This window comes from Sciurus vulgaris (genome assembly GCF_902686455.1).
Source record: "Sciurus vulgaris genome assembly, chromosome: 3".
Classification (NCBI taxonomy): domain Eukaryota; kingdom Metazoa; phylum Chordata; class Mammalia; order Rodentia; family Sciuridae; genus Sciurus; species Sciurus vulgaris.
In genome coordinates, this window is record NC_136463.1 from 106747429 (window position 1) to 106763137 (window position 15709).

The 15709-nt window shown below is 35.9% G+C and overlaps 1 protein-coding gene across 29 annotated transcripts in view; it reads right to left on the reverse strand.

Moving 5' to 3' along the window:
• Positions 1–15709, reverse strand: part of NEB (nebulin) — a 200464-nt gene that overhangs the window by 92175 nt on the left and 92580 nt on the right. For all 29 annotated transcript variants that reach the window (XM_079134469.1, XM_079134460.1, XM_079134459.1 and 26 more), the window contains 7 exons: positions 15532–15636; positions 11200–11307; positions 9784–10095; positions 8398–8601; positions 7668–7772; positions 3802–3909; positions 71–382 (listed from right to left, as the gene is read on the reverse strand). In XM_079134469.1, coding sequence (XP_078990595.1) covers positions 71–382; positions 3802–3909; positions 7668–7772; positions 8398–8601; positions 9784–10095; positions 11200–11307; positions 15532–15636 — 1254 coding nt within the window. The remainder of the gene's footprint in view (positions 1–70; positions 383–3801; positions 3910–7667; positions 7773–8397; positions 8602–9783; positions 10096–11199; positions 11308–15531; positions 15637–15709) is intronic.

Sequence of the window (15709 nt, forward strand, 5' to 3'; positions counted from 1 at the left end):
CACAAAACATTTAAAACCCCCTTTATTAAGACTTTTAAACACATGGTAGAAGTATATCAGAGTCACTCACATCACTCTGCAGGTCATAGGCCTTCCGAGCCTGAATGACATCATTCTGATCTGGCAGGCAGGTCCATTCATGTAGAGGATGCTTATAGTCTATGTCGCTCACGAGGATCTGACACTTCTTGGCCAGCACCACCCCCAGCATGTCCACTGGGCTGCTGAACTTGGTCTTCCACTTCTCAAAGTCCTTCTTGTACTCCCTGTCACTCTGGATCTTTGCCACATGAATGGACCACATCATCTTGGGGTCATCCTCAATGTTCCGGGCTCCAATGTGGTGGCCCAGCTGTTTACGGTAGCCTTCCTTGTACTTGTACTGGAGATAGAAAAGTAATATGAGTCTAATGATTAAAAACACACACTGTGTCTTTGTATTACCCTCTGGGCTTCTATCAGGAAAGAGAGAGGTGAATATCATCAACCCCATTATATAAAATAGGAACCAAAGATCACATCACAAGTACGTGTCAGGGCTGAGCCTAGGAGAGCTTCTTGTTCCTAATATTTTCCCCTTTCTCTAAACTACACTATCTGGTGTATGGCTGGCTCCTTAACAACTAAAAGTAGAACTCTTGTACAATCTAATGGAAAATCTACTTAAAGACATGTTAGAAGTTAGGCAAAATGGTACACACCTGTAATTCCAGCTATTTGGGAGGCTAAGGCAGGAGAATTGCAAGTTTGAGGCCAGGTTGAGCAAATTGGTGAGACCTTGTCTCAAAATAAAAAGTAAAAAGGCTGAGGATGTAGCTCAGTGGTGAAGGGCCTCTGGTTCCAATCCTCAATATCGAAAAACAAATAAAATACATGGTTATTTTTTCTAAAAATGTTTAACATTAAGAATATTTTAGGGGCTGGGGAAATAGCTCAGTTGGTAGAGTGCTTGTCTTGCAAGCATAAGGCCCTAGGTTCGATCCCCAGCACTGCAAAAAAAAAAAAAAAAAAAAAATTTATAAATTCTAGAGATTAGCGCTCTATCTGTAGTGCCTATGGTAAAGATTTTCTCCCACTCTGTAAGCTCTCTTCACATTATTAATTGTTTCCTTCGCTGAGAAAAAGCTTTTTAGTTTGAATCTATCCCATTTATTGATTCCTGCTTTTATTTTGCTTACAAATAACCCAATCAATACAAATAACCCAATCAATAAATGGGCTAAGAAACTGAGCAGACACTTCACAGAAGATTTACAAGCAATCAACAGATACATGAAAAAATGTTCAACATCTCTAGTAATAAGAGAAATGCAAATCAAAACTACCCTAAGGTTTCATCTCACCCCAATTAGAATGGCAATTATCAAGAACATAAGCAAGAAGAGGTGTTGGCGAAGATGTGGGGAAAAAGGTACACTCATACATTGCTGGTGGGTTTGCAAATTGGTGCAGCCACTCTGGAAAGCAGTATGGAGATTCCTTAGAAAACTTGGAATGAAACCATTTGACCCAGCTATTCCACTCCTTGGCCTATATGCAAAGGACTTAAAACCAGCGTACCATAGTGACGCAGCCACATTGATGTTTATAGCCACTCAATTCACAATAGCTAGATTGTAGAACCAAACTAGATGCCCTTCAATAGATGAATGGATAAAGAAACTGTGGTATATATACACAACAGAATATTATTCAGCCATAAAGAAGAATAAAATTATGGCATTTGCAGGTAAATGGATGAAGCTGGAGAATACCATGCTAAGTGAGATAAGCCAATCCCCAAAAGGTTGAATATTTTCTCTGATAAGTGGATGATGATACATAAGGGGGAGGTGGGAGGGATAAGGGAAGAATGGAGGAAGGATGGATTGTGTAGAAGGAAATGAGGGGTGAGGAGAGAGTGGCTGGGGAAGGAAAGATAATGGGATGAGACAAACATCATTATCCTATGTTCACGTATGATTACACAAAAGGTGTGACTCTATTTGGTGTACAATCAGAGAAATGAAAAGTTGTACCCCATTTGTATACAATGAATCAAAAGAAAAGAATATTTTAAAATACCTTCCTTATTATTAGAATTGAAAGTGAATTCCCTGGCCAACAATATACATCACATGTAAATAGTTTATGTTCCACCAGGAAAGATCTCCCTTATTTGACCTGTGAACACTAAACTTTGACCAGCAGAGTCGCATCTTGGGGTTAAGAAAATCTCCTTTTAAAATCCAAGAATAACATCAATATCCATTTTACTATGAGATGATCACAATATGGGCTTCTCCAGCATAACAACTGGAAACTGAAATAGAAAAAATGAAACCAAAGGCACCTAAGAATGTAAGTCAGAGGCACAGGCCCTTCCAGAAGTCTGGATCTGTGCCCTGGGGAGGCCTGGTACACAGTGGGGACAAGGACACCCTCAGGAGGTGTTTCTCACATGAAGAAAAGGAGCAGAGAGAAGAGGCAAGTGGGGACTGCAAAGAAGCTTCACTTATTTCACAGTTTGTTCTTGTTAGGGTCATCTTAGTAAGAGAACACAGACATATCCATCATTAATCTTCATAATAGACAGAAGTAGTGGGAAAGAGTTCACATTTATATTGGTTGATTTACCTGAGGTATCAATCTCTTTAATTTCACAAACAAATGGGATGTTTGAGCATCATGGATGCCCAACTCTGAGGCTCAAAAACAAAACTATTTTTTTCTTTTTTAAGAATGTGTCTCCTCATACATTGCTGGTGGGGCTGCAAATTAGTGCAGCCACTCTGGAAAGCAGTGTGGAGATTCCTTAGAAAACTTGGAATGGACTCACCATTTGACCCAGCTATCCCACTTCTCGGCCTATACCAAAGGACTTAAAATCAGCATACTACAGAGATACAGCCACATCAATGTTCATAGCTGCTCAATTCACAATAGCCAGATTGTGGAACCAACCTAGATGTCCTTCAATTGATGAATGGATAAAGAAACTGTGGTACATATATACAATGGAATATTACTCAACTATAAAGAATAATAAAATTATGGCATTTGCAGGCAAATGGATGAAATTGGAGAATATCATGCTAAGTGAGATAAGCCAATCTCAAAAAACCAAAGGACGAATGATCTCGCTGATAAGCGGATGATGACATATAATGGGGGGTGGGAGGGGGACAAAAATGGAGGAAAGAGGGACTATATAGAGGGAAAAGAGGGGTGGGAGGGGTGGGGGGGGGAAGAAAAGAAAAAAAAACCTAAATGGTAACATTCCCTGGGTATAATTTTGGTGCTATTCTTAAACTGATAAGCCACCTAGATATTTTTACTGTTTTCTATTTCATTACTGTTTTGTTTTGTTTCGTTTTTCATAGTATTTATTTATGTGGGATGTTGACTTCACTCAATTGGTTAGATTCCACAAAAACTGGCTATGTATTTGTTATTTAAGACTAAAGCATAGCATGTATGAGTCAATGACTAATTTCTAAGTTTTTATAATCTATATAATTTTCATTTCAATATTATGTATCAGACATATATAAGCCCAACAAGCAATAAATATTTACTGAAGGTCAAAAAAAAAAAAAAGAATGTGTCTCTATCTTTGACGGATTCACAGGTACAATGGGCATAGTATTTAGACCCTGATTTCCTTCCTTCCTTTTTAATTTGCAACTTTGTGTGGGGGGAATCACAAGAGGGAATTGAGACCTGTAGGGACAACTAAAGTTCTGGGAAGAAAAACTCTAAAAGCTGCCATTTGTCAACATCTTTGCATAAAAAATACTTCTTTCAAAACTATCAACTTACATCACTAGCAATATCTCTTGAAGCCTTGGCTGCTTGGATTGGAATCGCATCCAGCCGCAGGTCATAGCCTTCCTTTTTGGACTCCTCCAGAGCAAGTTTATAGAGTTTCTGTGGAAAAGAGAGCCATCAGTCATCACTACTTTCATAAGAGGCGACGCTGGTTCTTTTTGTTAATTTTTCTGTTCTCATTAAACTACTGGAAAAAAATCCACGAAGTCAAGCACTCAGGTGGGTTTACAAATTATACTTCATAGGACTTTAAGGCACATATTCTAAACTTTGGGATTTTTTTGTTGACTGGTAAATTTCAGAAAATTTTGGGGGTAAATCAGCATTTGGTTGCCAAAATTTTATTTTGCTAAACAAGTTCATGTAAAAGCAACCATTTATAGTTATCATCATAATGTAAAGGATGGTCATCTTAACACTAAAGGAGGAGAAAGAACAGGGAGTGTTAAAAATTGATATTTGATTTTACTAAAATCTCAACTTTTTGCCCTTATTTTTTCTCATTGCTGTGGACTATCATCATGTGTAGTTATCTAACCATGCAGGTACACTAAATGACAAACAGAACATATTGAAGCAGCAAAATGATAGAGGGGTTAACAACTTCCTGAGTTCCCACCTACTGTCTGCTTATTATAGCTGTTGAATAAAATACAGCTGACCACGTATCCATGAGGGATTGTTCCAGGACGCTCTCCTCTCCTCTGCCAAAATTCTTGGCTGCTCAAATCCCTTATATAAAATGGCACAGATCTGCATTTAACTTACATCATCCTGGACACTTTAAATCATCTCTAGATTACTTATAACATCTAATACAATGTAAATACTATGTAAATAATTGTTATACTATATGGTTTAGGGAACAATAACAAGAGAAAAGTCTGTATATATGTTCAGTACAGATGCATTTTTTTTTTTTTTTTTTTTTTTTTGGTACCAGGTATTGAACCCAGTGCGCTTAACCAATGAACCACATCCCCAGCCCTTTTTAATTTTTTTATTTTGAGACAGCATCTCACTAAATTGTTTAGGGCCTTGCTAAGTTGTCGAGGCTGGCTTTAAACCTATGATCCTTCTGCCTCAGCTTCTCAACATGCTGAGATCACAGGCATGCACCACTGCATCCAGTACAAACGTAAATCTAAAAAGAAAAAAAATTTTTTTTTTTATCCACAGTTGTTGAATCTACTGATGTGGAACCTGCCAATATGAAGGGCTGACTGTAGTGACCTGATACCCATACTAATCAGTAGGAGAAACCTATAAGAGTGTAATTATCATTTTCCCCCTCCAAGGTATCCTATTCCCTAATATTTGTGCTCTTTCTCTCCTTTCTGCTGATATGCCCGAGGCATCCTCTGCTCTCATGCATATATTTACTGTGCCCCTTTCCCCAAGCATTATGAAATCAATTACTTATTATGCTACTAAGTAATGTCATTTTCTCTCATTGTCACTCAGGCCCTGAAAGCAATAGCTCACCTATCTTCTTTTCAGTGCAATACCCAAATAACAAGGTCTCAAAATCATCAGGACCTAAAGGTAGGTCTAATCAACTGGAACCAGAGAAAGGAGGAATAGACATTTGTGTAAGTTTCTTGCGTATGTTGGAATTATTTTCTATGGTAGAAACATGTCACATTCTTATTTTATGACAGTCGGCAGAGCTGATCACATGACTACACTGCTATTATCCCAAAGCCCAAAGCTGCAGCATTGCCAGAGGTAGATTATCCTTCTCTCCAGGAAACAAACAAACAAACAAACAAACAAAACTCTCACCTCTTCTGCATGAATTACAGTGCACTCACACAGTGTTTGGTTCAAAGAATAATATCAGTCACTGTGGCAATGATAACAACAATGCCAGGAAAATTCTCCTGATACTAGAAGAGTTTATTTTTTTCTTCCTTTCAATTAAGGTATGTGTATATCGTAATTTCTCTATATAATTGTTTGCTTTCAAACAAGCAGTACACTAACTTTCCTTGGTATATCTTAAGCTGTAATGTTTTCCTTTTGTTGGACTGGACTAACTGGGTCTATTCTCCCATAATTAGGAAAGCATTTTTAAAGTTATTACCAAAAAGAAATTTTAAGGCTTACAATAAAAACTATTTCAACTGAAACAAACAAACAAACAAAAAAGAGTGTAATTACTATTAGGATATTTCCCCATAAGGCAGCAAAGATTTTCTCCCATTTTGTAAGTTCTCTTTTCATATTCTTAATTGTTTCCTTTGCTGTACAGAAATTTTTAATTTGATGCTATCCAATTTACTAACTCTTGGCATTATTTCCTGAGCTTTTGGGGTCCTAAGAAAAAAAATCATTGCCAGTGCCTATATGTTGGAGTATTTCCATCTTGTCTTTTATTTCTTCTAGGAGTGGCATAATTTTTGGTCTAATTCTAAGGTCTTTGATCCATTTTGAGTTGATATTTGTGCAGAGTGAGAGATAAGGGTCTGGTTTCATTCCTCTACATATGGATAACCAGCACCATTTGTTAAAGACTGACTTTTCTCCAGTGTATATTTTTGGCACTTTTGTCAGGACCAGATGACTGTGGATACGTGGGTTTTTCTGTCTTCTATTCTGCACCATTGTTCTATGTATGTTTTTGTGCCACTACTGTGCAGTATGATTTCAAGTCAGATAATGTGATGCTTCTAGCATTGCTTTTATGGTTTAAAATTGCTCTGGCTAAATTCAAAATAAGTTTTAGGACTGTTTTTTTTTTTTTTCTAGTTCTAGGAAGAATATCATTGGTATTTTGAATCTGTATATTGCTTTTGGTAGTATGACCACTTTAACAATATTAATTTTGCCTATCCATGAATATGGGAAGTCTTTTCATTTTATCTCTTCAATTTCCTTCCTCAGTGTTCTATAGTTTTCATTGTGGAGGTCTTTTACCTCTTGGTTTATTTATTCCTAGAGTTTTTGTTTTGTTTTGTTTTAAGGCTATTGTGAATGGAATTGTTTTCCTGATTTCTTTCTTAGCTGATTCATTATTGGAATATAAGAAAGTTATTGATTTCTGTATGTTGATTCTGTAACCTGATACTTTGCTGAATCTTTTTTGGGGGTGGGTACCAGGGTGAACTCAGGGGCACTCAACCACTGAGTCACACCCCCAGCCCTATTTTGTATTTTATTTAGGGACAGGGTCTCCTGAGTTGCTTAGCACCTTGCTTTTGAGGAGGATGGCTTTGAACTCAAGATCCTTCTGCCTAAGCCTCCCAAGCTGCTGGGATTACAGGTGTGTGCCACTGGATGCTCTGAATTTATTAGCTGTAGCAGTCATTTGGTGGAGTTCTTTGGGCCTCCTAAGTAGGATCATATTATCTGCAAGTGGTGATAATTTGACTGCTTACTTTCCTATTTTTTATTTCTTTTATTTCCTTCTCTTGGCTAATTTCTCTAGCTATAATTTCAAGTGCATACTCATCCTATTTCCTGATAGGCTGGCAGACCTACCACAGATGTAAAATTGAACCAAGGGAGAACTCTCACCAACAATGTTGGTTTGGAGTATGTATAATAAGTTAGTCAAACATTTCACTACGAGCTGGGGGCATGGTGGTGCACACTTCTAATCCCAGCTACTTGAGGGGCTGAGGTGGAGAATTGCAGGTTTGAGACCAGTCTTGGCAACTTAGCAAGACCCTGTCTAAAAATTAAAAAAAAAAAAATTTAAAGCTGGGGATATTGTTCAGTGATAAAGCACTTGCTCACCATACATGAAGACCTGAGTTCAAACCACAGTACTAAAGAAAAAAAAAAAAAGGAAGCAAAAACATCCTATTAATGAAACAGTTACTATAGTGCATCACAAAAACACAGATACTCACATCACTGTAATTTATTCGGTTGAGTTTGGCTAACATGATTTCTGGTGTATCAGGCATGACATGGATTGTTTTCTTGTCATTGTCCCAGGCTTCAGTATATAAGCGCTTTAAAAGAAAATGAAAAAAAATTATTTTGGTGTTCACAAACATTTTTCTTTTGATTTTGTGCCAGTCATCCCTCTTGAATACAAAGTAAAAATAAAACTATTGGAACTGTATATAAATTCCTACTTTTGCTCTTTAATAAATTTCTTAAATAATTTAACTGTTAAAAATTTTAACAGTTCTTAAATTATGATTGGGTTGTGGTATTTAAATATCTGCCTAGTAAAGCATTATGAATTAACTGAAGCACAGTATTTTTATTTTTATTTTTTTTTATTTATTTATTTTTTGTTGTTGTTGTTTGATTCATTCTGTTATTTTTTCCTTTCCCCCCACCCCTCCCACCCCTCTTTACCCTCTATACAGTAGTTCCTTCCTCCATACTTGCCCCCCTCCCTAACCCTAACTCTAACCCTTCCCTCCCCCCCATTATGTGGAAGCACAGTATTTTTAATATCACTTTCATGGTTTGAAGTAGCACTAAGCAAAAATGGTATTATAGTGGAAAATCATTTTAAAAGGTGTCATAAATCTTACAGCAACCTTTGAAATGAACAGAGTGTCAGACTTTTTACCTTGTCCTTGGGTAACTTCTGATGTCAGACAGTGAGGACCAAACACTCACCTTATTCATGTTTAAAGCATTGTTCTTTGCCAGCACCTGCTCCAGTGAGTCAGTTATACTGGTGAATTTCAGGGTGTGTGGACGCTGACGATAGATATTATCACTCAGTATTTCTGTGGCCCTCTTGGCTTTAACAACTTCCAAGGAACCAATTGGAACCCAGCCAATGCCTTTCATCCATTCAAGGTCTGACTTATACAAATTCTGAAGATCAATAGATTAAAAACATTTATTAGTGTTTTGACTTCATAGTCACAAAATAGATCATAACAGAGAAATAAAAGGTACAGTTGAACAGACAAAGAGGCCAGCCATCAGAAGTCACTTGCACATAAGGATATTCTTTCCCATTCATTCTTTGGTATAGAGGATTGCACCAAGAACAATGATTTTTCTTTTTTAAATACATTGTTCTGCCCTTGAGAGTATTACAAGATTTTGCCCAGAAGGAGTGTTTCTTTAGTCTTGGAAAATGTGTGGTAATAGTTCCAAATAAAGCCACACATTTAGACCAATGGCGTGGGATTATTGCAATCATAAACTCTTGCTTTAGTTGCCATCTTCAAAAATGACAAAATATCGAGTACATAAAGGAAATGTGGTATTGGTGTTATCTAATTAGTCATTTTATTTTTTAACTTTCAATTGGATACACTAAATATTAATAAGTATTAGATGACTTGTTTTGAAAAAAATAAGAATGTTTTAGCATTTGCCACTGAGCCATATCCCCAACCCTTTTTACATTTTATTTTGAGAGAAGGTCTCACTAAATTGCTTAGGACCTAGCTAAGTTGCTGAGACTGACCTTTAACTTGTGATTCTCCTGCCTCAGCCTCTGAATTGCTGGGATTACAGGTGTGTGCCATTGAGTTCAGCTGCTAGTGATTTATATATTTATTTATATATACCAGGAATTGAACCCAGGGGTGCTTAACCACTGAGCCATATCCCCATCCCTTCTTTATATTTTGTTTAGAGATGAGATCTTGCTAAGTTACTTAGGGCCTTGCCAAGTTGCTGAGGCTGACTTTGAACCCATGATCCTCATGTCTCAGCCTCCCAAGACACTGGAATTACAGTTGTTGTGCTACTGTGCCCAGCTAGTGATTTATTTTTGAGGGTTAAGTTTCATCTGATTCAGACAAAGGATTCTTGAACATCTAAGTTATACCCCTGTATACAATTGATACTATTTATTTCCTCTTATGTATAACTTTTGGAGAGGAAAACAAATTGTAGTACTTTTAACTGGAAACTCCTTTGGAGCATTCAATCGTATGTTGTTTGAAATATATAAATTCCAGTCCATTGGCACTAATCAGAGCTCACAAACACATTCCAGATCTGCTTTTAACATGGAGAGGCAGCATTAGGGATACTTACATCGCTCTGGAGGTCATAGGCTTTCCGTGCATGAATGATGTCATTCTGGTCGGGCAGGCAAGTCCACTCATGTAGAAGGTGTTTATAGTCCACATCACTGACCAAGGTCTGGCATTTCTTGGCCAAAACAATACCAAGCATGTCCACTGGGCTGCTGTACCTTGTCTTGTATTTCTCAAATTCTTTCTTGTACTCACGGTCACTCTGCACTTTGGCAATGTGGAGGGACCACATCATCTTGGGGTCATCGTGTATGGCTCGGGCACCAATGTGATGACCCAACTGCTTACGGTAGGCTTCTTTGTATTTGTACTGAAAGAGAGAACCAGTACATGAGGAGGTGGCACCAAGGCTGTTCCCTGCTGTTCTTTCCGTGAAATCCTCAAGTTGACAGGGAATTTCCTTAAATGAGCTGCCCTGACGCTGCACATGGGACACATGTCCAAAGAAGGAGCTGTGCTCAGTGACATCTCCACAGAAGGACCCCTGACAATTCCTCTACATACGCTGGAGAATTCTATGTTGTTAAGGTGGTAAAATGTGAACGTTGGAAAAGTGAACCCAATGAGAGTGATAAGTCATAACAGTGCCTCAGAAGTCCTCATGTGAGCCAGCCCATCTGAGAGAACAACTAGGGTGTGTGTTTTTATAGGGTGGTCTGAGAAAGAGTTTCCTCTTCACAAATAATCCAGGAGAGGTAATTTTAAAATGGGCAATTTTATTTAATGGACATAGTTTCAGTTTTGTAAGATCAAAAAGTTATGGAGAGCTGTTGTTCAACAATGTGAATATGCTGAATGCTATTCAATTTTATACTTGAAAATGGTTTGGATGGTAAATTTTATGTGGGTTTTTTTCCTTTTTTGGGGGGGGCCACAACTTAAAAATTTTAAACACCTACAAGAATGAACAATTTTTTACTTTTGGATGAATTTTTAAGATATCCAGGAATATGATGTTTTTGTTTTTAGAGAAAAAGAAAAAAATACTGATCCTGTAGATTCAACAGCATCTAGCCTTTTTGCTATCCTATCTCTTCCTTCCTATGGGCGAGCACTCAGGTATGCCTGCTTCTTTTTTGGCTTTTTTGCTTTGAGTGTATCCAAAGGAGAATTTGTGAGGTTTTGGGTAGCTCAACATGTCCAACTGACTTTAAGTGAGGCATTCACTACAGCAAGCAAAGATGAAAGGACAATAGTCAAAAGAACCACATTCCAATCTAGGCTTGGACACTATGAGGGTTGTGACCTTGGGGAAGTCACCCTATAGTCTCAAGTCCCAATTTATATGGTCATGCATTTGAGGGCATTAAGATGGACAATGACTGAGGAGACTTCCTGCTAATATTCCAATAACACAAACCCCCATGCAGGTGGCTGGCCTAATGTGACCAATGTCAGGACTCAATCAACTTACATCACTGGCAATGTCCCGGGAGGCCTTGGCAGCCACAATGGGAATGGCATCACTTCTTAAGTCATAGCCTTCTTTCTTGGCTTCTTCCATGGCCTGGCGATAGAGGTTCTGAGGAAAGAAGTAATAGCTTTGAGATACAGAACTCACATTCACTCTGAAACTTTAATTTTGTCAAAAGAATGGATGTAGAACTACATTAGTATATTCAGTTTTAAATTAAAAAAAAAAAACTCTTTATTTTACCAGTTTTTGAAACAATTAAGTGGAAATTCCACATTCAGCGAATTTTAACATCACAACTTCTCTTTGTACAAATCCTCATAGATTTTTATACATTAAATCAATAGCTCTTAAATGTGTTTATGTTGTTCAGCATTTGCTCTAAATGAACAATCCAGAAATACTCATTTAGCTCCAAATTTGGATTAGGAACAACTTTTCTAGCAGCCAATATGGTTATATAATAATATAGATCATTACCACTTGAGCATGAGTCCCTAAATGAAGGATGGATCGCTGCTTCTCAATTTCTCTGTTAATATTTTCTCTCCTCTCATTGGTGATAACTACTGGAAATTGTTAGCAGATGTGGGGATAGAGGGTACCAAAGATTTATGAGTCAAAAACACAAAAATGCTAAAACTCTACTTATTTTTTTTCTTGGATAGAGAAACCACCACCACCGTTCAGCCCCTGGCAGGACAGAGACACAGAAGGCAAAATGCAGTGTTCTATGGGAACATAGTTTGAGAACCATACTTTAAATAAATCATCTATACTTATAGTCTTTAGCCTTTTTTGTCAGTTTCTTTGTTTATAAGAATTTTAATCAATTCTGAATCCTCAAAACATGAAATTTAAAACAACTGCAAATACTGGTATTCAATAAGTAAAAATAAAATATATTTTGATAAACTATTTTTAACATAAAAAGTAAAAATTTATTGAATCTTTTAAAAGATTCTTGTGAATTATAGGAGGTCACAGTGCCTTGACTGAAAAAGATCTTCTCAGGCACTATTGAATTAAATTGACAAAGTTTTATTTTAATATTCTCTGACAGATAACATAGTACCTATTGGGACAGATATTCATTTTTTTCTTTTAAAAATAAAATCTTCATATAAAAATATTTGGTCAAATATCTAAGTGTATGTTTCAATATTTTCAAGTGTGTATTGTCCTTTTTGTGAAACATTTTGAATCTACAGAAAAGTTGCAAGAATGGTAAAAGGAACATCCAACTAACCAATTCTTTAACATTTGCCATATATTTATATTCTCTCCCTCCCTTTTTATGTGTGTATATATTATATATATTCTTTTATTATTTTCAATTGTTGAAACAATTAAGAGAAAATTAATTGGTTCTCACAGAATTCACATTCATTGCAAAACTCTAATTTTGTCAAAAGAATGGATGTAGAACTTTGATTGTAGAACTACACTAGTATTTATTTAAAACTAATGGTCTCATGAACTTTACCTTAAATGCTTCACCATGTATCTATCTCTAAAGAATAAAAAATAGTTTTATATAATCCCAATATATTTATCCAATGCCAGAAATTTAATATTGATGGAATATCATTATCTAATATACAGGATTGTTCAAATTTCAATTATCCCAATAAAATCCTTTATTCATTTTTCTCTCCAGAATTAAAGTCAAGATCACAAGTTGCATTTTTAGGGGATCGAGTTTCTCTCCTCACCTTTAAACTGTGCTTTTCTTATTTTAAAGTGAGAGAAAAGGAAATGGAACACCAGTCAAGGGCAGGGCATTCCCAGGTAGGGAATATGTGCAGAAGTTGAAGTTTTGTTAACTCCTTTGCTTAAAGTGAGCAAGCCAATATACCCCTTAGAAAGCCTTTGTAAAACTCAAAGGTAACTGAGGTTGAAAGGCAGCTTGTCCCTGTATCCAATACAGAGACACTCACTCACATCAGCCTACAACTTAATCATCCAATCTTACTTTCTCATTTTCTCTACAATCAAGATTTATTCAGTCAGTTAAAGCAGACATAGAACTAGTTCTAGAACATAGAACATAGTTCTAGAAAAGGATTTAGAAATCACTTATGACTTTAAAGGAAAAACAATGATCTACAATTCTTTTAGATCCTTCTTTCTATCTTACATTGTTAGCATACTGTTAAATTATTAGACCCAAGTAAAGATCAAATCTTAAATGTAAGGATAATTCTTTAAAAGTATGGCAGAAATAATTGTTTCATTATTATCAAATTGAATTAAGAACACTGTACCGATATCTGAATTTTAAATATTATGGAGAAGCATTAATATTTAAATGACTTTAGTCTTAGATGTTATTGGATATCTATAATATGGATTAGCAAGATGTGACAGTTTACATTTTTTTAAGATTTCACAAGGAAAAGCTAAAGTAAAAATAAAAATAAATTTAATATTTTAAGAGAAAATTCAAAGGGTTTAAAAAATTTTTTTCTGCAAATATTTCTTTTATAACTAGAGAATCCAATACTTTATCTATTATGTTTTTCCATGATATTGGGAGAATATGTGCTTAAATCATCACTTTGCTTCAGATCAAACAGATTTTTTGAATTCTCCCAACATTTATAAAATATGTAGTACTTCAAAGAAGAGAACACTTTTCATTATCATTAAGGCTACATTTTAAAGTTTGGTAGGTCACTTACGCAAGAGAATTGGAATAGGTAAGTGAGAATCTAAGGGAAATGAGTAAGATGTGTTTGCTTTGTCTTACTTTTCGGAGTAAAGTACAGAATGAAGGTACCCTTGGTCACAGCTTGAGCAGAAGTTCAAGTGTGCCACTCTGAAATCTACTCTTTAGAAAGCATTTCTTAGGGAATTAACATATTCTTGCAATCTCAGTAGATCCAACTGAAATTTTTAGAATTAAAAATGGCCCAATATCCTCTCAGCAGCCTGAAAAATAAAATCTACCACCACTCGTCTCAGTAAACCAAAGGGAGAGGTTTGTGAGATGCATTACAATCTGGGATAGAAGCTAACTTCATCTGCCTAGCTAAGATAAAGCTCCTGGAGAAGGTAATCCAACAGAGAAGCTCTGTGGCCAGGAGAAAACTACTCATTCGAAAGCGAGTGAAGCCAAGTTCAATCAAATACTTGTGATCCTTCTCAGGTCTGTTTTTCCTGTGGTGGTGGAGGAGCCAGAATTTAACCCAGGGGCACTTTACCACTGAGCTACATCCCCAACCCTTTTTTATTTTGAGACAGGGTCTCAGTTAGTTGCTGAAACTGGCTTTGAATTTGCAATCCTCCTGCCTCAGCCTCTTGAGCCTCTGGGATTACAGACATCTGCTATGGTGCCCAGCTCAGTTCTGTTTTATAATGATGAAGAAAGTGAAGTCATATCTGCTTCATTTTATTTGTCCTGGTAATTTGATATAAGCATGCCTCCTTCTTAGGTTTACATAAATATAGACAAAAAATAATAAAAATAATTCTTCATCTGGTAATGGTAAAATAATAATCTACTCAAGTCTTGAGACTAAATGTTTAAATTTTCCAGTGTTCTCAAACGGAAAAGTCTGTCATTTTATTTTTAAAATGAAGACACTTAACCATATAGGAAATCAGTATTCTTCTTGAATCAACCAGATTAATTCTTAACTTGGGCAAGAGCAATTGAGCAAGAACTATGCAACAGGATTTCTGGACTGAAAAGATATAGAATTACAAGTTTAGCAAGGCTGAAATAGCTCATGAAAATATTATTATCCTGAGGCAATTTTGAAATGGGTTAGTTTAAGAATTCTTATTTCCTTTATTATAAATTAACCTTACTATTTTGAGCATGTTGCATATTAAACAAATCTAATTTTCAAGTGAAATTAGAGTAAAAGAAAGAAAGTTTATTAAGCAACTATTTTGCACCAGGTTCTACACTGGGCATTTATATATTTTACCTCATTTAGTTACCACAGAATATTTTCAATATAGGGATTTTTATCCCATTTTACAGATGAAGTAAATGAAAACAAAACCCAAACAACATGCAGAACAAATTTTGAAGCAAGTTCTAATTTGGTAAACAGCAATAATTATTTTAGATGAAAATTAATGTTTCAGATATTAATGGTTGACTATAAGGATTTTTCCCTCCTGAGATATTTTGTGCTTATTTATTTTTCTATCTACCTATTTCATTATAATGATATGTATAGTCAAGGTAGGCTAATAAGCATAAAATACAATGATAAACTAATTAGTCTGCTTGATGATTAAATCCATAATTATGACATTTCTACATCAGCAGAAATCAATGTGGCCAGATGAAGGAAATAAAACAAATGGTCTCACCTCACTATAATTTATTTTATTTTGTCTCGCCAACATAATTTCAGGTGTATCAGGCATAATATGGACCTGGGTCTTATCTTTTTCCCAGGCTTCTGTGTATAAACGCTGTGAAGGATAAAAAGATTAATGAATTAGAATAAGTAGGTTTTTTGTAAACAGTTTTTAATTAAGAGATAAT